General features: G+C 45.7%; 1 protein-coding gene across 33 annotated transcripts in view; it reads right to left on the bottom strand.

Annotated features, from left to right (window-relative positions):
- Positions 1-24841, bottom strand: part of NCOR1 (nuclear receptor corepressor 1) — a 1832391-nt gene that overhangs the window by 1650076 nt on the left and 157474 nt on the right. For all 33 annotated transcript variants that reach the window (XM_085649294.1, XM_085649293.1, XM_085649281.1 and 30 more), the window contains 3 exons: positions 13284-13390; positions 3192-3387; positions 570-752 (listed from right to left, as the gene is read on the bottom strand). In XM_085649294.1, coding sequence (XP_085505420.1) covers positions 570-752; positions 3192-3387; positions 13284-13390 — 486 coding nt within the window. The remainder of the gene's footprint in view (positions 1-569; positions 753-3191; positions 3388-13283; positions 13391-24841) is intronic.

Raw genomic sequence — 24841 nt, forward strand, 5'->3', positions numbered from 1 at the left:
CCCCAATATACAGCAAGATTGGTCACATAAATCATCTCACTTGGTAGTCAAAGAAATAAAGAGCCTGACATTTGACCTCAGTCTTTGAATGCACAGCAAACGAGACAAGATAAGAACACAATGTTCAGGCCTGTTTAATAAAAGGATAATGTGTGAAAGAATATAAGGAGGGGTAGCGTGAAAATGCTTTTCTACTTGGGACGGACAAACTCACTCTGGACAGCCTAAAACAAATAAAGTCAGAAAACATGAGTTACAAACCACAAAGCCAATTGTAGACAATGGACAAAATGTAGTCCAAGAGAAGCTTTCTAAATAGTCCAAGACATTACAGCATCCCAGACAATTACACTGCCTTGTAGGATTTGAACTAAAAATGACCTTACATTAAAGGAGAACACTGAGCTTAATCACGGAGCTATTTGTTAAAAATGCCAACACAGTCATGGCTGTAAATGTGCTGGTAGAGGTACATTTCAGTGCTGCAGTATACTTGGAGATTTCATAATAAGGGCCTTTCAAAAGCAGCAATGTTGAATTTTATATACTTTTTTTTTTAAACCATATACCTGTTTCTTCTTCAGTTTAAGGATCTGCTGCTCCACTTTGGCAATCTCACGGTCCACGCGGTCCATGCTCTGGATGAGCTCCTCCTTTGAAAGCTTTGAGGGGGAAGCATCAGCATCATCCCCACCAGGCGGCCCAGTGAGTGGGGAGGCGGATCCATCATGCTTGGTGGCAAAACCATGATCCTTGAACAGAAAAGTAAGAGGGTTGAAGCTCAAAGTAAACACGACTGGCAGTTCAAATTGTTTAAAGAAATTGAAGACACATTGGGCTTTAAATATGAAAGCAGCGACATGGTTTTCAAAATCTTTATTTTTTTATTTTAAAGGTTTTGAGGTGATGTTTTCTTCAGGAATTGCTCTATGCAGACAATTTTAGATCACAATTGCTTGTTTATAAATTAACATGACAAAATGCTGCCTGGCTTATTTTCATTAAAAGATTTTGGAAAATTACATTAAAATTTTTAAAATGCATTCTGGGATACAGCTTGCGTAGAGATATTCTATGGTTTATTAATTTCAAATAAATCCAAGGATGGAGAATCTATTTTCTGCTGGAGTCATGATGCATTGGAATGTTTTTACTCAAGTGAATCACCTTTTTAAGAGAAGCAACATGTGTGTTTACCCAGCATCAGGTTTGCTGGAATGCATTCCACAGCAGGGTCGGATTAGAAGTCCCCCTCACCATAAGCATTTTTCAAAGTACATGATGCAGGTACAAGTATTCCACAGGCATTAAAAATTCATGGTCTAACATTCAGCCTCAATCAATAAATGGAAAAGCATTGGGCGATTACTTCACAAGGAAATTCCAATGCCCTCTTTTAGGTTTCATCTCCCAGTCAGCCTTAAGCTGTGTGGTAGACGAAAGCCTACTGTGGATTATTCCAAAAACCTAAGGTGTGCTTCAGCCCAAGTCATTGCTTAATTTTGTTTGCCTTACTGTCACACTTATTTGCTTGCTTTGGATTCAATGGCTTTACTTGTCCATTTTGTGTTTGTCCCTTCCCTTCTTTTTGTCTTTGCCCTGAAGAATTTCCTCTTAACCATCTCTAATACTGTATGGCTTGTATCCTTTTAATGCTCACATTTAGGGAACTCGTTTTTTCCTGTCTCTTAACACTTCATTACAGTGCATGTTTTCTAGCTTTCTATCTCGTTTGATGATTCCCTTACCCAAACATTCCCCCAACCACGATCCTTCTTGCCAACTCAACCCTCCTCCCCTAAGCTAGTCCATTGCTCTTTCCACCTCTCACTGGCTTGATTATTTATTGGGAGGGGGAGGGTCTACCCTTAACCAGCCTTAAGCAACTTCACTGCTCCCATGCTCCGTCCACTTCCTGTTTCTTCAACCCATCTGCCTTCTCACCCGCACCTTCATTGTCTCCTCACATCTGCATCCTTTCTTTTATTTCCAAGGATTTTTTGTTTTGTAGGGCCCAGAAACAAACTGCTGCAGGTCTGTTCCGCCTAGTAATTACATTATATTTTTTTAATTTACTTACACATCTTAAATTGGTAAATTTAAAATAAATGACCACATTTCGTAAGCATGGTGATACAGATGTGTGACAGGCCCCCAGGCATTTGCAGGACTAAGAAATGAAACTGCAACCATCAGCGGTCGAATCAAGCCTCTTTTTCCAAGACGAAACCTTTTGGCTTTGCCAATGCTTGTTTTCAATGTTTGTGACCTGCCTCTACATACAAGTTTAGTTACACCGATTTTACACACAAAACTGGATACTGGATACAATTTAACAACTTTTTAACACTTTGTACCTTCTTATGAACATGAGTAAGACAACGTTAAACAAATTATGTCTCTATTGTTAATTATCCTAATCCCCCAACAATTCTGTCTTTGGAACAATCACAAATTCGGCTAGGGAAATCATTGTAAGCTTTTCCTAAATGAGATCAGATGAAGAGGTTTGTATGAAATCGAATGTTAATTATTTGTACCATAGGCACTCAAGGCAGAGCTGACAAGATGGCATGGTCTTTTAAGTCTACTGCCTCTCCCCAAGTAAGGCACAAAAAAACAGAATAGGTTAGCCCAGCTGGGACTGGTACTGGCCAGACAGTGTATTGCCATCAACTGGGCTCCAACGCGGATTAAATGGCGGACTTATTTCCTAGAGTGGGCAGTGGCAGAAGAGTGATGACCTCAGAAAGTCTGGGCCTATGAAAATGAGGTCCATGATTTGGAGCTCTGGAGTGCCATGGTAGACATTTTGGGAGATGATGACTATTAGTTCTGCCTCAAGCTCACCCAGAGGCGCGACCGCTGCTGCTCACGCACTGTAGTGGCTGCTATACTGGAAGTTGTCCCTTAACTTTTTGATGTGGGATACTCGTGCTTGTTAGACATGGGTTAATCGGTTTTGGCATGAATGTGTTGTCTGCCCTCTCCTCCACCCGGTTTAAAGACAGACAAAGGAATCTTTCCCATCCAGCTGAAAAAAAGGGGAGTTGCAGCAATGATAAAAGGGATCACCCCTAAGATAAAGCGGATTACACTGATCGCAGACCTTACTAAAAATGGAACGCAGTGTAAGTGTTTTTGCACTAGGGAACAGCTAAGTCATGGACGCAAACCCAAAATTATTCTACCTTCTTAACATCTCCGGAAGCTCTAAATCCATCCTGCAAAGAGTGCACTAGAGGGAGGATAGAGCTGCTGACACGTTGATAATGAGTCTCTGAACCCTGCTCAAGACGTGGTCTCTTACAATCCAGAGAGTCATGCTCATTCTGAGGTTGAGAGGAGTGATACTGCTGCTCATAGCCAGATCTCCTGTCTTGAGGCCTGCAACAAAGGAAAAGAAGAATTACTTTAAAAGACAATCTCATCCCAAGTGCACAAACTGCGCATCAAGGTGTTGAAAAAAAAATCCCAGCCCATGGTATTGCTAAAACAGAACACAAAATAACATGGTCAGAATGAGACGTGGCAAAATCTAATATGGACACCTATTGTAACCGTGTTACTGGGGAATTGACAACTATTTATAAAAAGAGGGCTGTATGAATTGTGCAGACGGATGAATTCAAAGAAAACAAGAGACATCTATGTCGAACACAATTAAGACACTCACCAAAGGATAAGTTTCAGAAAATGATGAACCACTTTGCCAGCTTCTCCATCATACTAAATAACCGTTGCAAATGGAATAGGTTTTAAATCTATAACTATGCGGGTCAGTAAGACCATAAGACTTTAACAAACTCACTATCCATCTCCAATTGCCACCACTTTGTTAAACTGGATGTGTTTACTACCTCAAGGCCACTTCAGGAGAGCGTCTACTGCCACTGTACAAGTGTTATGCAGCAGACAGTGCCCAACTTTCTTCTGGACAGCCGAATAGCAGCGCCTTACAGCTACAAGCGATACAATAGGAAAGAGAGAAAATCAAATTGCTCATGTGCGCAAAGTGCCAGGGAATTCACAAGGTAACGTATAGTTTACCGGTCGGTGTAGTTTTGCAGCTTGAAGACTTTCTGGATTCCCTATGCTGTGCATTATTCCGCCATCGAGTGTTTAGGTCCGGAATTGTAGTATTTCGTCTCTTTTTTTGTGTGGCCCAGGTAACCAAAGCTCCCACCTTTGGTTGCCATCTTTGGATTCTTTCTTGTCTTGTGTTACTCTGAACTTTAAAGTCTTTCTCGTGTTTTAATAGTCTTCCTCCCGTCTCATCTTTCTGGCGGAGGAGGGTGGGAATCGCTGGTGAATCAAGAAAGTCTTCAAGCTGCAAAACTACACAGACAGGTAAGAAACTATACGTTTTGCAGTGTGAATCTTTCTGGATTCACTATGCTGTGCATAGACTTTGTAGCGGTTTGTTAGTTTTGTGGTGGCTGGGTGGAAGATGAGCTCTGGTTACTGAATACGTTTTGTAAGACCTTCTGTTCCACTTGTGCTTCCTTGTTCATTTGAATATCTACACAGTAGTGCATAGTGAACGTGTGCACTGATGACCATGTTGCGGCTTGGCAAATGTCTTGAATAGGTGTGTTCACTAGAAACGCAATTGTTGCTCCTTTCTTCCTTGTTGAGTGAGCATGAGCTGCTCCTTGTAACTGTTGCCCTGCTTGTGGCAGAGTCGTATGGTTTGTGCACTCCACCGTGCAATGGTATTTTTGGTAACTGGTCGTCCCCAAAAAGTGCTGCCAAAAGATACAAAGAATTGCTTTGTCTTTCTGCACTCTTTTGTCCTTTCTATATAGTGCATTACTGCCCTCCTGGCGCCCTTTCCATGCTTGTGGATGGTTTATGGAAAAAACTTGGTATTTGAATTGTCTGATCGATGTGGAACCGTAACACCACCTTTAGCATGAAGTGTGTGTCTGTTCTCATTACAATCCTATCACTATGTATTTGTAGGTAGGGCTCTTGAAGTGTTAGCGCTTGCAATTCACTCACTCTTCATAGCGATGTGATAGCTACTAAAAAGGCTGTCTTTAGTGTGAGCATGTGCAGTGTAGCCTTGTGAATAGGCTCAAATGGTGCCTTCATCAATTGAGTTAGCACTACGTTGAGGTTCCATGCTGGTGCTGGCATTCTGTTCGGAGGTGCGATTCTCTTTGTCCCTTCTAGAAATCTCTTCACTACTTGGGATGTGAAAAATCTTTCCTGTTTCTCGTCTTGTGTAAGCCACTATCGCCGCTAAGTGCACCCTTAGGGATGTGTAGCTTAGTTTATTTTGTAGTAGATATGTTAAGTATTTTAGTACTGTTGATTCCTTTATAATTTTCTTTTGTAGTTTCTCCCCAATGCACCATTCGGAAAATCTTTTCCACTTTACTACGTAGCACTTTCTTGTGGTAGGTCTCCTTGCCTCCGAGTATCGCCATTGTGCTTGCCGGTAGTTTGAGGTGTGCAAAACTCTAGGTCTTCAGGAGCCATGCTACTAGGCTGAGGATCTCTGGCTCTGGGTGTAGTACTCTTCCATTATGCATTGTTAACAGGTCCTTTCTGGCGGGGAACCTGTGTGCGGGCGTTTGCGTCATCTCCATTATCTGTGAGAACCAGCTTTGTCTGGCCCACTGAGGTGCTATTAGTATTAACATCATGTTACTGAATCTGCATTTGTTTAGTACCCTGTGTAGCAGTGGTATCGGAAAAGCGTAGGCAAATATCCCTGACCAGCTTATCCATAGCGCATTCCCTAGGGACTGTTTGCACGGTAGTCTGGATGCGAAGTTTTGGCAATTTGCATTTTGGTGTGCTGCAAATAGGTCTATTTGCGGAGTCCCCCATTTGTGGAATATCTTTTGGATTCCTTGGGGATTGATTTCCCATTTGTGGGATGCTGACGTATGTCTGCTGAGTCGATCTGCTTCCAGATCATTGTCCTTCCTGGTAGATGTATCGCTAACAAGTCTATTTGTCTTGGAATTGCCCATCTCCATATTTCCTGTGCTAGCAGCGATAGTGTCACGGACTGTGACCCTCCTTGCTTGTTGATGTAGAACATGGTGGTTGTATTGTCTGTTTGGATTAGTAGCCTATGTCCATACAGTTGTTTTTGAAAGGCTTTCATCAGTTCTAGGTAGGTGATGTGCTTTATCGCATCCTGTTGTGACCACAATCCCTTAACTTGAGGGTGTTTGTGTGCGCTCCCCACCCCATCTGGGAGGCGGCTGTTGTGATGGTCACTGTTGGAGTTGGTTGTGTTAATGGTCTCCCTTGTGTTATATTATTTTGTTCCACCGCGCTATTTCTTGCTGTACTGCTTGCGTGAGAATCACTAGATGCTCCCAACTCCCTGTTGCTTGTAACCATTGTTGCTGGATCCATTCTTGGAATGGTCTCATGTGTAGGCGGATATTTGGGACCAAATGTATGCATGACGCCATCATCCCCATCAGTTTGCTGACTGTCCTCACTGTCAGAACTTGCCCCTTGTGGTACAGACGTGTCTCCTTCGATATTGCCAAGTTTCTCTTTGTACTTGGAATCACCTTGCTCTGTATGGTGTTGATCTCTGCACCTAAGAATATCTTTACTTGTTCTGGTTGTATTGATGATTTTCTCCAATGGATTGAAAACCCTAGTTGGCCTAATGTTTGAATGACCTCTTCAAAGTGCTGCTTGCACTTGCTGTGTGAGTTTGCTTTTACCAGCCAGTCGTCTAGGTACGGGTATACATGTATCCCTTACCTCAAGTGTGCTGCTATTGCTGCCAGGTATTTTAAACCCTTGGTGCAGATTTGAGTCCGAATGCCAGCACTGTGAACTGGTAGTGAGTTTTGTTGATCATAAACCTTAGGAGAGGTTTGCGTTTGCTGTTGATGGGGATATGCAAGTGGTGGTTTTTATAGGTTTATACAGTAACGTTATTTTATAAGGTTATCTGATGTTATTTTTCTCCACTCCTGGAGGAAGTGTTTTATCCTGCCTCCTACTGGTGGTGTGTGTTGGAGGAAGTGTGGTTGATCTTAGTTTGGCCTTTGTCTTTGTGTGGACTCTTTCCGCACCCCTAGAGATGTTGGCTGGGTGTGCGTTGGTCCTGATGAGGGTTGTTGACTCTCTCTCTGTCCGTTTCCCCTTCTTCGGGCGCGCCCTCGAAAGGATTAACCTCTGGGCTGGTACTGCCAGTTTTGTTGCTGCTGTCATCCCTGGTTACCTCCTTGATATCCTTGTTGGAATGTTTGGTGTGGTGCCACAGGTTGATGGTTTCCCCTACCCGTGGCCTTCTTGATGGTGTCCCTCTTCTCATACCTCTGAACTGCAGCACCACCATGGACTAAGCGGTTTCCTTGTCCTTTTTTAGTTGATTCAGTTTGTCATCAACTGGTGCGCTGAGGATGTTGTTCTGAATTTCATTCATGAAGCCAGAGATCCTTAGCCAGGCATGCCTCCTTTCTGTTATTCCAAGCATCATCTGCCTGCTTCATGTCTCCGCTGCGTCTGGGGCAGACTTCAAACATGTATTTGCCATATTTTTCCCTTCTTCTACCAGGTGGCTCGCCCTTCTCTGGTATTGTTCTGGTAGGTGTTTTAGGAGTTCGCCCACTTCTTCCCAGTGCTGGTATGCGTGTCTGTTGATGAGCGCATTGGAATTGGCGATGCGCCATTTTATCGCCGCTCTTCTTTCCATTTTTCTACCCATTAGGTCCATCCTCCTGCTCTCCTTGTCTGGTGGTGGACCAGTATTTGTGGCTATATTTGCCCTCTTCCTAGCCGTGGATGTGATGATTGAGTCGGCTGGTACTGATCCCCTAATGTACATGGGGTCCTTTGAAGAATGTTTATATTTCTCTGCTCGTGGAGTTACTCCCTTACACATAGCAGGTTCCTTGAAGGCCTCCTTCCCCTGGTCCAGAACACTTAGGAGCATGGACAGCAACTGGCTTCTAGTCTGTGATGGCAACAATGTCTCCAAGAGGAAGCAAGATTGGGGTTTTTCTTCCTCTAGCTGCACTCAATATGTGTCTGTGGCTATTTTGATGACCTCATTGTAGATCCCTATGTCATCCGGCGGTGAAGGCTTCGATGGATAGGATTCTACCCCCTCTTCCGGTGATTCGGCATCGAGATCGTGCCACTAAGTCCTGAGCCTCTGAGGATGTTGGGCCCTGGTAAGTTTGCCCATCTTTCTCCCCTTCGGTGTCGCCGTAGTACAGCTCTCCCTCTTCCTCTCCACGTTCTGGTGTGGTCGGTGGTAGAATTTCCTCGACGCACTTTTCGGCTTCAGGCGTGGATTTTGACAGAATGCTGTAAAATTTCATTTTTTCGTCGAAGTCTTTCTTGTGTTGCAAGATGCTTGCCATTTCTGCCTCAAGCCTTTTCTTCTTTTTTTCCATTTCGGCTGCGTGTTTGGCATCAAGGGTTTCGGCTGTTCTCTTTGCGGTTGTCAACGTCGAAGTCGTACCCGCTTTCAGGCCTTAGTTTTTCGACGTCGAGGCCTCTTTTTCGTGGCTGCTTTTCGACGCCTTTCCCTTTTCTTGGGATTTTGCCGTCTGGGACTCCTTTTCGAAGGAACCAATGGGCTGTTTGTCCTTGGATGCAGTTGCACACATCAAGTGCTTTGACGGCAATGCTCCCTTCGAAGACTTTGACTCACTTCTGCGAGTATCAGTGGAGTGTTTGGGGTTCGACGACTCTTACCTCCTTAGGCATTTTCTTTCCAACCTCGGCGACTATGGCGTCCTCCGGTTCTTTGGCGATGTCTTCCTCTCCACTGGACAGTCCCAAATCTTAGCGATGGAGGTGTCCCCTGCATGCTGTAGTTTGCTCTCCTTTGCCTCTCTCTTACTCGGAGGGTCTTCGGGGTGAATGCCGCGCAGGCGTTGCAGTCCTCGCTTTGATGGTTGAGCGGCAGGCATTGATTGCAAACTGGATGTTGGTCCTTTTGCGCGTACTTGTGGTGGCAGTTTGCGCAGAATTTAAAGGGAGTTTTGCTCATCACCGCACCCAGGGAGCCCTGTGGGCGCATTCTCCAAAGAAACAATGAAATCTTCGATGTTCTCTCCTCTTTCATCGACCTCTGGACTCTACATGTAATCCGGTATCTTCTCCATGGATCTTTTCGATGTCTCTGTTGATTTTTCGTCAATTCTTCTCTCCAAAGTTTTGGAGCTCCTTCACTGTTGATCCAGACCCAACGGCAGAAAAAAGAATCTAAAGATGGCGACCAAAGGTGGGAGCTTCCGGATGAAGCGCATCGACGTCACGAAGGACACCAAAGGGTGGTATGTCGACACCCACCTAGGCCACGAAAAAAAAAAAAATACTACAATTCCAGGTCCAACCACTAGATGGCGGAATAATGCACAGCATAGTGAATCTAGAAAGATTCACGCTGCAAAATTAACAATTACTCTCTCCATGATTATGTAAAAAAAAGTTCGAAAGTGTGATTAGGGTTAAACTCAGTTGGTACTTTAAAACAGGTTTACTAGTTTTCATGCATTAATTACACTTTATGGTTAATGTACAAAATGATGGGATTTCTTAAGGGTTCCGTAGGTAACAAATCACTTCTAGATGTTCTGACGTTCCTGTCCAGTAATTCAGCCACAGGAAGTAGGCATTTCGCTTATAAAGCATGCAGTCTGATATATGCTTAGGTTAGAATTTCTAGTTGAGAATCACGGTCTCCTAATCTAAGACAGCAGCATGGATAAGCTTCGACCAAAGACTCGCATATGCCAGCATGCTCCTAGTAAATGATTTCAAAGTTGTAATAGGCAGCAACAGGGAGGAGAACTTGAGTGAATCTACTTGCGGCACATGCCATACACGATATACAACTTCTAATCCAAGCCAGGAAAACTGAAGTGTGTAAAATACTGGGGAAGAGGCCAGAGACCAAATGAGTTAATAGCCATCCTAATTTGATACAACTATATCTGTTATTTATATTAATTTATTTCTATATCTCTTGCACTGAAGCCCTAGAAAAGGGGCAATGAACACAAACGGACAGCTGCATTTAGAACGGAGAAAAATGAGAAGGAAGTGCAATTGCCAGGAAGTAGCTCTTCTGAGTAGACATGACAGAAAAGTGGCAAGAGGTGGAACAAAATGTCCAATACAGGGAAATGGGTCCCAATATTTCAAAGCATTAGATCTAATGCTGTATTTTAAACACGGGAAAAGTGAAGGAAATGCGAACAGAACAGACAGATGACGGTGTTATTTGTGGGAAATGCAGAGAAACCACAACTAGAGGTAAAAGGAGACAGCATGACAAAACAGTTTTCTGGAAGATGTAAGCAGAAAATACAGAGTAACAAATCAACGGAGCAGTTATAGGCAAACTACAGTGAGGAACCAATACAATTAGGAATACTAAATCTATATAGCAAAATATCCCATAAGCCGAGCTTAAGTGGTGTGAAAGATATTTAAAACATGAAGATTCAGAAATTATTCAGCTGGACACAAAGTACAACAAGCATTTGAAATGCAATAGGTGTCACATTTGGGAGAGTTGGCGCTATTGGCGGTGTGAATGAAGCATGTTTTACCTATGTGTTTAGTTTGCAGTGCAGTGGCCTTTGGGACCTTATAAGTGTTTAGTGATGCACTTTTCAGCGTAAGTAAATAATTACATACAAAAGATACGCAGGATCTGACCTCGTGTAATGTAATAGGGAGAGAGACAGCAGAGAGAGAGAGGCAATAGAAAATGAAGGAGACACATAACCAGGAGCAAGAGAGTGCAGGAGAAACACTGCACATGTGTGGAGCTGCAGTAAGAAAACTCTGGCATGGACACCGAACCTGATCCCTGGGAGTGTAAGGGGGTTACAGCAGGAGACAAGAGGAAGGGAGAGATTGAAATAAAGATCTGGAGAGAGAGCACAACTGTGACAGTGGTCCCACGATCCGTGTCCTGGTACCTGCAGGGTTAGGCGAGACACAAGAACAGAGAGAGAGGGCTGCGGAAAGAAGAGCAGGGAGAGGATAGGGTGTCGTGGTTTTTGGCTCTTAAGATCTGGTCACCCTAACCAGACGGCCAACCCACTGAGCTACCTTACCAATGACAAGACTGAAAGACATGGCAAAGACAGAAAATGCTTCTCTTATGTAGCAGCATTTCATCTTAAATCCAAATAAGAAATCCCCATTTTTCGTCATGAGTGCCACTCAAAACAACGCCTTAAGCACATGCCTGTTGTATGGGCAGTCTGTTCCCTGTCTGCGTGTGCTGCATTGGCACAAAGCAGGCATGTCGGCGCTATAGAAATGTGGGTCATTCCTACCAGAGCATCAGTTGTCAATTAGCTGTAAAAGGATCACAAATTAAGAGCCACTTTAATATTATACACAGTGGAACTCTTGCTCCAAAATCACCTGCAATGCCCCTCCTAAGCGAATCCCTCCCCTGTGATGTCCCCGATGCCGCTAGGGTAGCCTCGTTGATAACTGTTCTAGGTTGTAAGCACTCAGAGCCTTCTGAAGTTCTTGGACATACTGAGTGTGATGTTGGGGTACCGCAGAAGGCAGAAAGGAACAGGGGATATGTGGGGTCAACCCATGAATCACATTATCGGAACGTCTATCCCTGCTCAGCTGAACAGTTGCCACGGAGTTACGAGGCCTTGAAGGAACCTCATCTTTTAACCACAGATCACAAAGAGTGTCGGCTTCAAGTCCTGAGCACATCTCTACGGGTGATGTAACAACGTGTAAGCGTTGCTGGCAGGCCCCAGGCAGTGACCTTTGCCCCTGCGGAGATTCCTCCAGCTCCGGCATTCGCCCGGTGATGGATAGTCCACGTCATTCTTCATTAATCTCAGTGATGAGAGACGGGCAGCCTGGGCTTTACCTTGGCCCAGGCTCAATTGGCGCAGTTTGTCTTCTTGACAGCTCAGCATGATGGATTGCGTGAAATTTCCCACCTATGGATCACCCATCAGAAATTGATGAAGCAATCTGTACAGCATACGCGGCTGTCTCCCATCAGCCCACAAGACTTCCCCCTCAGCCTGTCCCTGGGAAGGACGACAACATATTAATTCCTGTCCCTAGATGTGCAATCCGGACTCAAAACATATGGGTCCGAGAACGTCTGGTAATTACATAGTGATCGCTGATAATGGACCTCTCGATGACGTCCTGTATTGAGGGACGAGGGTCACATTAAAAGAGAGGATGAGCTATACCAGAAGCATTCAGAGTGAAAAACAAGCTGTCGCCATTACGCCAACGAAAAACGCTTGTTTATATTTGCATCGCGCTTTCACTTAAAGTTAGAGCGATATGCAAAAATAAACACGCATGTCTCTGCAGATCTCCATCTGCTCGGGGTGCCAGAGAGAGATGGTGACCCATTGAGAGGCGAGAGAGAGAGCCACTGCTCATGCCTGCACTGACTGGTGCCGTGCACATGCACAATAACCAGTCCGGGTGGGCGAGCCATAAAGGAGACAGGGAGGAGAGCAAAAAGCCTCACTGCAAATCAAAGGCGTGCGTTTCACAAAGTGTGACGCGCACCAGTGAAAAGCAGAGGCGGAGCTTCCACCCCACTTCCAAAAGACAACCAATGACAATAAATCTCAAATGCGAGCAACGCATGCGTTGCGACACTGGCGAGACCTAAAAATGGAAGAGAAGCAGTAAATATGGGAGTCAAAAATAAACATTTCAAGCCGAAGAAGAAAAAAGGTGGGACGAAATAAAAATATAATTCAGGAGGAGATGGTAAGGAGGTATAAGGGCAAGAAAAACACATGATGGACAGAATGCTGAACATATCAAACATTCAACCCCAATCCCAGATCTGGGTTGAATCCATCGTTTTTTGCTCACCATGCCATTACAGTGTGGACCCAGTCAAAAGCAAATCAGTCATGACCCTCCCTGGACCAGAAACAAGCATCCTGGTAACCATTTCGGGGTATCGCCCTTCATCAGCCAGGATAGCTTAAATCCAGTTGAATAGCAAGCATGGGACCCATGTCTGGGTATACCCTTCCCACTTAGGACGACAAATGTACAAAGAACAGATTGACGGAATACTGAACAATGCAAACATTCACCCCCAGTTATAGATCTGGGTTTAATCCACCTTTTTTGCTCGCCATGCACTTCCAGTTTACAAACCGCCATTATCAAATAAGTATTGACCCTGCTCACCTAGCCTTAATGTTGTTTTACAAAAGATTATCAAGGTTGAAAAGTAACTCCCAAAACACAGTAGAAACTGCAATACAGTGCATACCATGGAAAGAATAAAAATATCTCACCTGTCCGGCCCTGGGTGAAATTCTGACAACAAAGAGGGTCGTCTACGGAGTTGTTGCTGTTGCAATGCTTCCAAGTGTGAGGATCGGTAGTCCGGAACAGCAAATTCCTAAACAAATTTAAAACGAAAACAAGTAAAATGCATTTCATGAATCAAGCTTCATAGTGCACAAAGCTCTTAAAAACGGACAAGTCATTAAACTAAAATCGCACTTCAATTATAACCTTCAAATTTAAACACTACATTGAAATTCCACGTACTGTCAGAGTGGGGGATGCTGATTCACACGTCTACTTTTTATAGTCACCCCACGTTCCAAAAAAACATTTTACCTTACACACGTTATAATTAAAGATAAGCGTATGTGTGGCTTCCTTTATTAAATCTATGGTCTGCATTGTCACAAAACCGCGTAGGAATAAATAGCCTTTTTGCCTGGGGGGAAAGCACACACACTCAGTCCTCTCCCTCTAAGCAGCCACCCGTTACTATAGCCTTATAGCCCACCGTAGTGGGCTATACCGGCTATTAAAGGCCCGCTCCCGCGTTAGCAAGGGACCGGGACTTTAATAGCCGGTATAGCCCTGCTACGAAGGGCTATAAGACTATTAGAACATTCTGCCACTAGAGGGTAAAATGTTCTAACAAATAAAACAAAGGTCTCTCGAAGCTCGAGGGGATTTAAATCCCCTCGAGCTTCGAGAGGCCTTTGAAAAACATTGGAATGTTGGTCTGGGTGCCTTTACCGGCCCGTAGAACCATTGAGCACTCCATTGCCTTCAATGGAGCTCCCAACATTCCAATGTTCTAATTCCCTTCTATTAAGCAGGTGTACTTAGAATGGTACAGAAATAACGACACAATGGTACTAAGCCACGGTCTCACTACAGGACAAGAAGCATCAGTGTGGCAAGTGCAGACCAAAAAGAGGCGATTTACTGGCCCTGCACATCCAGTTCTATACTGGGGAGATATGAAAACAAAACATCTGAATGGTATGATGTATGTAGGGGAGTTAACGGTTTGGATTACGAACCTAGAGCACTGTAATATATCCCTAAACAGGCGTTATGTCTGCGAGATGAAACATTTCCACTTAAAGGTCATAAAATAAAACTTGGTGACAGATCAGGATACGCAGATCTTAGAAAGCACACAATACCCTCCAAAAATGGGCAGCTTGGTAGCAAGTATATGCATTTCAGCCGCAACACCGCACAGGGAAGTGCATACTAAAGCTGGTGACTTGGACAACACAAGCCAAACTGGTGTCTAGTGTGCCCGGACACCAATCCGAAGGTTAACTTTGCTTTGCCATGTTGAAGTTGCAAATTATCCTGCATTTACAATAAGCATGGAAAGCGGGTTTTAACAAATCATTTTATAAATGTAAAATTACATAGGCACTCTGTAATACATTTTGGGGACTCTCACAAAAAAGATCTATGCAGCTGCATGCAATCTTCTGGTCACTGTAGGAAAGTGGCTCTGTATATACTGTTCCTAAACAGGAACAGTGTGTACAGAGTCCACAGACCCCAGAGATTTGGCAGAGGCTAAAGTTTGATATAACCTTACTCTCTAAAGTGGTAGCTTGGTCCAGCAGTAAGGCAGATCAGAGGACAGTGTAAAGCATTTCTTGTACACACTCCGTCAGCAAATGGTCTCAAACACTCAACTGAACTCTAGGCCAATGGTTTGTACATAAAAAAATATATGGTTGTTTTATTTTAGAACCAACAATAGGTATCAAAATATACTTTCTCAGAATTAGATGCTTTAGTTAAATACTTTGCAATAGGCAATTGACTTTTGAATGCAATAGTTACAGTTTGCTGCAATAGGCAACACAATTTCAAACACAATAATACATTGAGCTCAATGGGAATTTGAAGTTATATGCAATTGATCACTTTCAGGATTACTTTTCTAACTCCAGGACTGTTTCCTAGATTCAGTCCGGGGACAGTTCTTGGAAACAAGTAAATACGTTTTAGTTACTGTTTATTTAAGCAATATTTTGCTATTTTAAAAGTTGACACTTAGGATAACAATGGTAATTTGATTAGAAAATGTTTCTATGGGAGGAAATTCACTTAGCAGGTAAGTGGGGTTATGTGTACTTTTTCTAGGTTAGTGTTGGATCCTGGATCCAGCACGAGTGTACCATCTGTAAGCAGTTGGGAAACTGCGTTTAAGTTTTTAACGAATATTTATAAGTTTGCAACATCGTCAGAAGAAATTTCACAGAAAAACAGTCAATGGTTTCCTATGGAAGAAAATTCAAGTTACGGCTAAAGTATGTTTTAGTTACTTTTGTAATCCAGTGCTGGGCTCCTAGGCTCAGTACTGGGACATCTATCTTAAACAGGCAAGTAATTACGTGTTCACAGTTGGTACGATTTGTAAAGAATATTTGTAGTTTGCAAAAATTGACACTTAGAAGAAATTTCACAGAAAAACAGTCAATGGTTTCCTATGGAAGAAAATTGAGTTAGTGGTAAGTACGGTTGTAAGTACTTTTCAGGGTCAGTGCTGGGCACCAAGATCCAGCACTGGGATCTTTCCTAATAGCAGGTGAATATTTTCGATTTCGTTACTCAGTTGATTTTAGGTGAATATTTTAAAGTTTAGAAACTCCACACTTAGAATAAATTTCACCCAAATTGGCAAAACACTGGCCACATGTCAGCCCCTGCTAAATGGTACCCTATGTACCCAGGGCCTTGTGATCAGGGAAGGCCTCTAAGGGCTGCAGCACTTAGTGCCACCCTTAGAGGCCCTGTACCCGGACACAAACACACTGCCCTTGCAGGCTGAGTGTCTAGGTATAGGACAAAACAGTCGACATGGCACACACATCTGTGTGCCATGCCCACAACATACACAGCCCTGGCATACATCAGCCACCACTCTAGCTGGGTGACCCATGCCAGTGGTGTGGGCAAAGGAGCATGAGCCCTGTGCCCCTACAGTACCTAGGTCCATTCCTGGGCACTGTAAGTGCAGTGCTGCCATTTAAGAGTATATGGTGCTGGGAGATCGTGTAACACAAACTCCACACCACCATTATGGCTCCACTGAAGCCTGAGAAGTTTGGTATCAAACTTCTCAGCACATTAAACCCACACTGATGCCAGTGCAGGATTTAATGTACAATGCATGACAGAGGGCCTCTTAGAGATGCCCCCTGAACCTAACCTACAATCCACGTCTGTTCTGAGGCTGCCTAGGCTGCCCCACAGCAGACATGTTGCTGGACACCTGGGTAGAGAGCCATCCGTGCTCCTGGGCCTGCAACAATGCACATCCTGGGTGAGGTGCTAGGTCTCCTCCCCCAGGATCGGCAGGGGAAGCTTCAAAGGCATGCCGCCTTTGTGAGCTTCTCCAGCCCACTTGCTGTACTCAGGCCACTTGCTGTACTCAGCAACTGGCCCCTACCGGTTCTAAACCCACACTCAGGTGGGAAGACTGTCCGGAAACACCAAGGAAGGACAGGGGGTGTGCCAGCCTCTGACACCCCCACCCCTCAGGTGGGGGAGGCGAGGTGAAGCACATCCCAGGCTCTCGCCATCTTGAAGATGGGGAGCACTACCCAATCAGGACTAGGCCACTGCCCCCCTCCAACAGGAGAGTGGCAGGATAGGGGGTGTACCCACCCCAGGGCAGGGACCCAGTGGTCCCTGCCCTTTACCTACCTGTATCGCTCCTAAATTTAGATTCCAGATTCCGAAAAAAGCAAAGAAGATCAAGAAGAAAGAAGACCTGCCGTGCAGCTGCAAACAAGAGGAAGACACCTACTGCTTTGGTCCCTGCACTACCGGCCTGTCAACCCTTGAACCTGCTCCTGCTAAATCCCAGCACCTCCTGTGGCCAGCAACCTCACAAACCACGGAGGACCTGGCTACCTTGAGACTCTGAGCATCTGGGAATCCCACGAGCAGTGGCACTGCTCAAAGTAAGTAACCAACCCCTGGCACCAGCCAGGAACCGCGAACCCTGCACACTCTGCACCCGCCAAGCCTGGCCTGTGCTGGAGTGGAGAGGACAAAGACCCCGAGGACGTCCCCCCGGCGACTGTGATCCCTAATCCTGCACCCAAGGACCCACCTCGAAGCTCCTGACGATGCCTGCAGTCTCAGAACCAGGGAGCCCCCCCAACTGCGATCAACAGAGGGTAAGATTTCTCATCAAAAGGCACCCCTGCACCCGGCGGCCCCCTGTGCCCAACTCCTGGGTACCTACCTATCCTCCAACTACCCAACTTACCTCTCGAAGTGGTGGTCGCACCTGAAGAATCTTCGTCCCGAGGCTTGCAGCCTTTGTTCGATCTTGAGCTTTTCCATTGCAATCCATTGAGTGCCCGAAGGATCAAAAGCACCCCGCACCCAGCTGCCCGATTGGCCCTGACAGTGCAACTTCTACTCCTACCTACTTCCCCATTTGCCCCGAGCAAGTGACCAGGAGCCCAGCTCCCACAGCCACGTGGCCTGCTAGGCAGCAGCCATCAACTAAGGGCCCCCTGTCTTCCATAGGATAACATTGGGCCTAACTCACTCTGCACTCTGCTGCCCCTGGGCCACTTATGGTGTAACAATTGTACTTACCTGACCCTGGGAGACTCCAGAGTCTATGCCCAGAACCTCAACTCTGCCAGTCGAGTACTTGCCCAAAAGCCCATAACTCACTTTTCTTCCATAGGGTAACATGGACTGGTTTCACTTGAAATTTCTTCTAAGTGTGGAGTTTCTAAACTTTAAATTATTCACCTAAAATCAACTGAGAGAAGATGTGGGTGGTTCTCTTGATTTAAGCTATTGGTTGTGGGAAGATGAAGTGGATGATGAGATGGAGCAGGTTCAAGGTGAAGCGACATGTGCACAGGAGGAGTTGAATGCTTTCCAGGATGAACAGGAGTGAGTGGATACTGGTACTATGAGGTTGGGTAGAATGGAAAGAGTAATTTGCACTCCTCACAAGCTTACGGATTTTGTACAGTGTTAGCTTTATATGTAGCCATCATTCTTTGTATTTTATTAGTTGTATTGTATATAGTTCTGTATTTTTATTTATTTTGTTATTTATTGTATACAGGAGGGGGATGTGTGGTGTTGCTGCATTCCACCTTTGGAATGGATCCTGCATCTCTATGAGGTAATGTTAGAATTCAGGGTTGTGGGTGTTCTGGGGAACGACCGTTGAATCGGGGCTTTTGCTGTGTTAAGTTGTACTTGCTGTTATGTACTGGCAGAGTTGCTAATAAAGCTTATCTACGTTAAAACTGGAGTCATACTTTACACTTCCCCATCACCGTCATACAGCATTTTCAGTTATTTGTGTGATCTACACAATGTTCACTTTTTGAAATGGGTTTGTTTACCCTTGAAGAACAGCGTGTAGGGCATTAGTGCTCTGAATACATAATCTTCAGTAAAGGTACCAAGTCCCCTTGGGTGTTAGAACCGTCTCTCTTCCTGGGATGCCTGGGCCAACTCAACACAGATTTAGGCATCAAGGGTGCTGATGTAGATCGTCTGATTCAGATAGACTATGGATCTGTGGGAGCACCGCCCAAATCGATTAAACAAAAGCAAACGTTTTGTTGTTCTGAACACTTCGAATGAAATGGATTGTCCAAGACTTTGCAACTTTGGGAATAAGGATCTACATGGCAGCCTTTTGCATATATAAATCGGATAAATCAGGCTCCAAGTCCTCGCAGTGTTGCACTTTTTATAGCTAGCTTGGATGGTTAAAGCCAAGTGTTATGCATTTGCCCATTGATACACATTTCCTGTTATCATTCTTGGAATACTAGATGGCCTATATAAAATACAAAATACTTGATTTATTGATGTACAGGCACCCTGTATGTCTTTCTTCCATGAACTACTTTATCACACCGATGTTGAGTTTTCAGTAGACTTTCAATTAGGATTTTTAGAGTATGAGATGGCATATAAATCTTTAAAAAAAATAATTGATGACTGACCTGTGATTGATAGAAAATGGCATTAATGGTTTTATGACCTGATACTCATTGGTGCCTGATGATGTATGTTTTAAAAACCTTTTGTATTTATTGACTGTGCAAACTGTCTTATGGGTAAATTATCTAAAATAACTTATTCAACTTTAAATCAGAGCCTGAATGGCACAATATTGTACCCCTCTGTCAGCAACCAAACTTAATACCTATCCCCCTGGCTGTAATACTTTCAGAAAGCGTATGTGTGATTAATGATCCACCAACAGCTCTAAAGTCACCATTCATGTGTTACTAATCATGTGCATTTCAATGCGTCTTAGCGAAGCTGCCTATTTTGTTTCAATTAATGTATCAAGATGGCAAATTAAAATATATTAAAAAAAGTCTCAAAACGATTATTTTTAACAGAAAAGAGCAGCCTTGGGGGTGGCCAAGATGGCGACCGGAGCGGATGCTGCCTAGAGAGCTCCGCAGCCCGTGCATTAACTAACCTTAAAAATCCTACCCATCCGAGCTCATGCACCACAGTAACAGCACCTCCCGATGCTAGGGAGAACCCCACGTGGCAATAAGTTCCTCCCCCCTAAAAACTCTATCTTGGAATATTGCGGGCCTCTCCAATAAACTGAACAACCCGTCTTGGAGCTCTTTTATTGAGCAGAAAGATATTTGCCTCCTACAAGAGACGTGGGCAAGAGAAGACATCACTCGTATGGGCTTTGCAACATTCTCAACACACGCAACTTGGGGGGGTAGAGGGCGTCCCTCGGGCGGCCTCACAACATGGGTGGCTACTGACTTGGGTTGCAGGGCGGATGCAATTCCCACTAACTCAGCAGATATTCTTGCCGTGTTGCTGGAGTGGCCAAACGCCGAAAGTCTCCTGCTGAATAACATCTACTCAAGGCCAATTAACATCACCCAGGAGTCACCCACTATAGCGGAGCTCGCCCTGGTTTTGAATGTTATACTAAAGGGCACCCCCTATCTTATAGGAGGAGACTTTAATTGCCACTATGAGCCCCTTCCAGGCTTTATGGAAGGCTTGGCTACGGAGGAGGATCTTCTGTGGCACATACCGCCCACACAGGCTCCGGCACCAAAAACATGGTCCCCCCTGGCTCTGCAAATTAACACCTTATGTTTGAAAGATGGCCTCCGGGCCTGTAATGGCAGGTTCAATTCTGACATTCCGGCAAGATGCACATTCAACAGAATGGGCAGTGAGTCAAGATTGGACTATGTCTTGGTCCCTGTGTCTTCCTGGCCCCATATTAAAGATTTTTGGGTTACTAACAGGGATGACCGCGATCATAACGCCCTCGAACTAAATTATAGCCATCCCGGTTACCCAGCCAGGGGAAATCAAACGAGGACAACTGAGGAGTGCCGGGTCCTTGAGAATAATAGGCGAAGAGTGAAGTGGGAGCAAATATCTTCGCACCCGGACAAATATCTAATCTATATGCACAAGCAGTGCCCCTACTCGAAAAACTCGAGACGCTTGTGGAGAAAGACCCCACTGAGGCTATCCATTTCCAATTGGGACAGCTACATGCTGACCTTGCCAAAACCGTTTCTGAATTTTTAACCAAATCAATAACCAGGTCTAATGGAAAAACACCGGGCCCTTCATGGTACAACGGTGCTTGCCGCAAGGCAAAAACCGACCTCCTGAGATCAATTAAGGAAGGAAAGGGTAGCGAGGACATCAGGGCAAGGCGAATAGCTTACAAGTCTGTGACCTCTAACGCTAAAAGTGAGTGGGAATACGATAAATGGATCAAACTCACCAACTTCCTGGCCTGTGCGGACTCGCGCAACTTTTGGCGCTGCGTCAACACAGGCTCCGAGGAATTGATATCTGCCATAGCACCTAACATTTCAGCTAAGGTATGGCAGGACCATTTTCAGTCTCTCTATAAACTACCTGAGGATGCTAAGGTAATTCCTAGCCAACCCCACTGCCCCCTTGAGACCGGCGAACCATTCACACTTAAGGAGGTACGAGCTGCTCTGATTGGACTCGCATCAGGAAAGGCCCCTGGGCTAGACGGGCGACTTGTTCAAGCAGGAACCAGATGTCTGGTCCCCCTATCTTTTGATTCTCTATAATGCCATCTTGGGAGGTATGGCTATTCCAGGTACTTGGCTGGGCGTGGAGATTGTGCCAATTTTTAAAAAGGGCTCGCCTCTGCTTCCAGTCAATTACAGACCCATTAGCCTCATAGATGTACCGCAGAAGATTTTTGGCAGACTCATTTTAAGTCGCCTCCAGGAATGGATTGAAAACACGGCGATTATGAGTCCCTATCAAGCGGGTTTCCGACGGGGTATCTCTACCACCGACCAGATCTTCCGCTTAAATCTTCTTTACTGGAAGACGGTGCTGATCGAGGGCGGCAGTCTTTACACAGTTTTTGTGGACCTCCGTGCCGCTTTCGACTTGGTGCCTAGAGCCAAGTTATGGTCGGTGCTAATGGACATGGGGGTTCCCGCTGACATTCTTTCAATTCTGAGAAGGTTGCACCAGGGGAATTTCGCAAAAGTAAGATGCGGAAGAGGAGGCACCCTGTCGGACGCTTTCCCCGTTGACAGGGGGGTCAGGCAGGGATGTGTCCTTGCCCCGACCCTTTTCTGTCTTTTTGTCAACGAGGTTGTAGACCATCTCAGCACCCTGAGTGACATTGATGCCCCAAAGTTGGACAGCAGCAGGGTCCCTGCAATTATGTTTGCAGATGATACCCTGCTGCTTTCCAAATCCCCCATGGGACTTCAATGGGTCTTGGATGGCTTTGCAGGATTCTGTGTGGAACGCGGCTTGGAGATCAATGCCGCCAAAACCAAATACATGATCTTCAACCCGCCTTCCTCCACACGCGCGAGCCCTACTATAGGGTCCTCTAGGCTGGAGAGGGTCTACACCTTTGAATATCTGGGCATAGTCATCAACCAGTGTATGACCTGGGAATCACACAAAACAAGGGCAAATATGAAATTGACTCAGCTGGTGGGCGGAATTGGCAGGATGACTAAAGGACTGACTTATAGGCCCCTCGGTCCACGTATACAAATTTATAAAGTTCAGGCCAGGGGGGCTGTTACCTATGGAGCAGAAATTTGGGGGCATACGTCATCACAGAAGCTCCAGGTAACGGAGAACACTTTTCTCAGGCAGATGACAGCATTGCCTGTTAGTACACCTCTCCTGCCACTTAGATTAGACCTGGGTTTAAGACCGATCTCAGAGGAGTTGGGCCTAAAACCTCTAACCCTCTGGTGTAAAATCTGGTCTTCCCCAGAACGGTCTAAATATAGAGCAGAGTTGATAGAGATTTTGCGCCTTCGCAATAACATACAAATACCATGGTTAAGTTATATAAAGCATACTTGTGAGTTACTAGATAGATCAGATTTGTGGCATGATCCTGAGACTGCTTGCCCTAGGGTCTCACGCAAACTCATCGCGAAGGCCTATCGCGAGCATCACTTACGAGATGCCATAATGAATGTGAGGGAGGGAGGGAGGGAGGGAGGGATCCCACACCGCCTATTTTGTGGCTTTTAAAGATTTTTATCACTTAGAGTTGTCTTTTAATGATATGGGCCCCCACTCACAAGGAAGCTCTATATGCAATGGCGCTACAATACTCTCCCCCTTAGGGCATACACTGCACTTTGGCTACACTCGGATCATACAGCTCTATGCCCCTCTTGCAAGCAGACACAAGAGACAGATTTGCATGTTCTATTTTTTTGTCCGGTGTACCGAAGAGCAAGGAAGTACTGGCTCTGCCCTCTACTTAGAAATATGGGTTTAAACAATACTCTCCCGCTTTTAGAATACTGAAGACTGACCTTTCGCCCCCAATTGCCTTTGCTGTTGCCAAATTTTTAACGTCTATGTGGTTTACACGCCTACGTCATCTTAAAATAATCTCAAGCAGAGATGATCTAATGAGCCGATTTATTTCATTCTAAATTGTGTAATGTTTTTATATTGTAATGAGTTGTATTGTATTTTGATGCATTCTTTTATGGTCTGAATGACCGAAATAAAGATAACCAAATAGTAAATATATTTAAAAAGGTCTCAAAACGATTATTTTTAACAGAAAAGAGCAGCCTTGGGGGTGGCCAAGATGGCGACCGGAGCGGATGCTGCCTAGAGAGCTCCGCAGCCCGTGCATTAACGAACCTTAAAAATCCTACCCATCCGAGCTCATGCACCACAGTAACAGCACCTCCCGATGCTAGGGAGAAGGCAGCCCTAGATTAAGAAGTTCTGGAGCAGAATCCCCATGCTGAGCAGCGATCGAGTGTGACCTGGGCCTACGCTGCTCCGGCACGAGCCGAGACCAGCAGAAAAGGCCCTGGGATCATCACGGCGACCCGACTAAGGACTGCGGTGGCCGCCGATCTCCCCTGCCTATTGACAAATCAAATAAGCTTGCCTGTGAGCCCCCCAGGCCCTGGAGCTTACCTGCCTGGAGTGCGGGCGTGGCGCAGTGAGCTGGCCTGCCAGGTGAGCGGAGCCGGGCCCGGGAGACGCCCGAGAGTAGAGCCGTCGCAGAAGCGAGGCATCACCCCGATCTTCACAGGATAGCGTATCCTGGTCCTCACCAGAAGTTGGGGGCGAGGAGACGATGGGTCCCGCGGACTTGGCGGCAGCACTACACCATAGGGCAGGAGCAGGCTTGAATACAGTAGCTGGCCTGGGGCTGCCACTGGCTTCCGAGTGATCGGGCTGAAGGGAAGGGTGAGGCGTTTTCCTGGCTGAACTGAGTGCAGGGACGGCGTGGTATCGCATCCGCCCCCTCCCCTGTGGGGAACTGTGCGGTGGTTATATGTGGTGGTGCGGGAGTGAAGGGCGACTCGACACAGTGAGGAGCGTGAGCCCAGAAGAGAGGGACAGCTCCTGAGGGCGCCCGGAACAGGGGACCAAATGAGAATGGGACCAAATGAGAAGAGGAGCAAAAGAGACCGCGGACTTGAAGCTGGGCCCACGTCCGGGGCGGGGGGGGGGGGGGGGTATTTAGAGTAGTTATATCCTTGCGGGGTGGGCCGGCCGGGCTCAGGTTTTGCTGGACGGGCCCATTTCTCCAGTGAGTGAGGCGCACCTGACCTCCCGTCTCCCCCACAACAGAGTATGGAGATACACACAGACCGGGGGCCTCGGGGCAGTTGGTTCCCTCCCCGTGACACTGGCTTCTGGCAGGGATAGCCCCCCCGTGGGCTAAATTCTGGAGGGACTTCCATCACATCTCCCCCCTCCCTGGATTATCATGCCTCCTGGATGTTATCAGGTTTGAGGGTATGTGTGGGTAGAGATGATAGTAGTATGTGTGGGAGCGTGTAACAAATGGGGATGGGGTTGGCGCAGTTAACGGACACTCAGCGAGTCCGGGCGGAGCACTATACCTAACCTGGCAGAAGAGACATATTGGATGACTGCATGTGTAAATGTTGGTAGAATATGAGGTGTGGAGAGCATGGGTATTGATGTTTTGGTGATGTAGCTCCCATGATAGAACAGATGATGTTTGCCCGTTGATAATGTTCAAGAGGGG

Source organism: Triturus cristatus, chromosome 3_2, assembly GCF_964204655.1.
Source record: "Triturus cristatus chromosome 3_2, aTriCri1.1, whole genome shotgun sequence".
In the NCBI taxonomy this organism is placed as follows: Eukaryota; Metazoa; Chordata; class Amphibia; order Caudata; family Salamandridae; genus Triturus; species Triturus cristatus.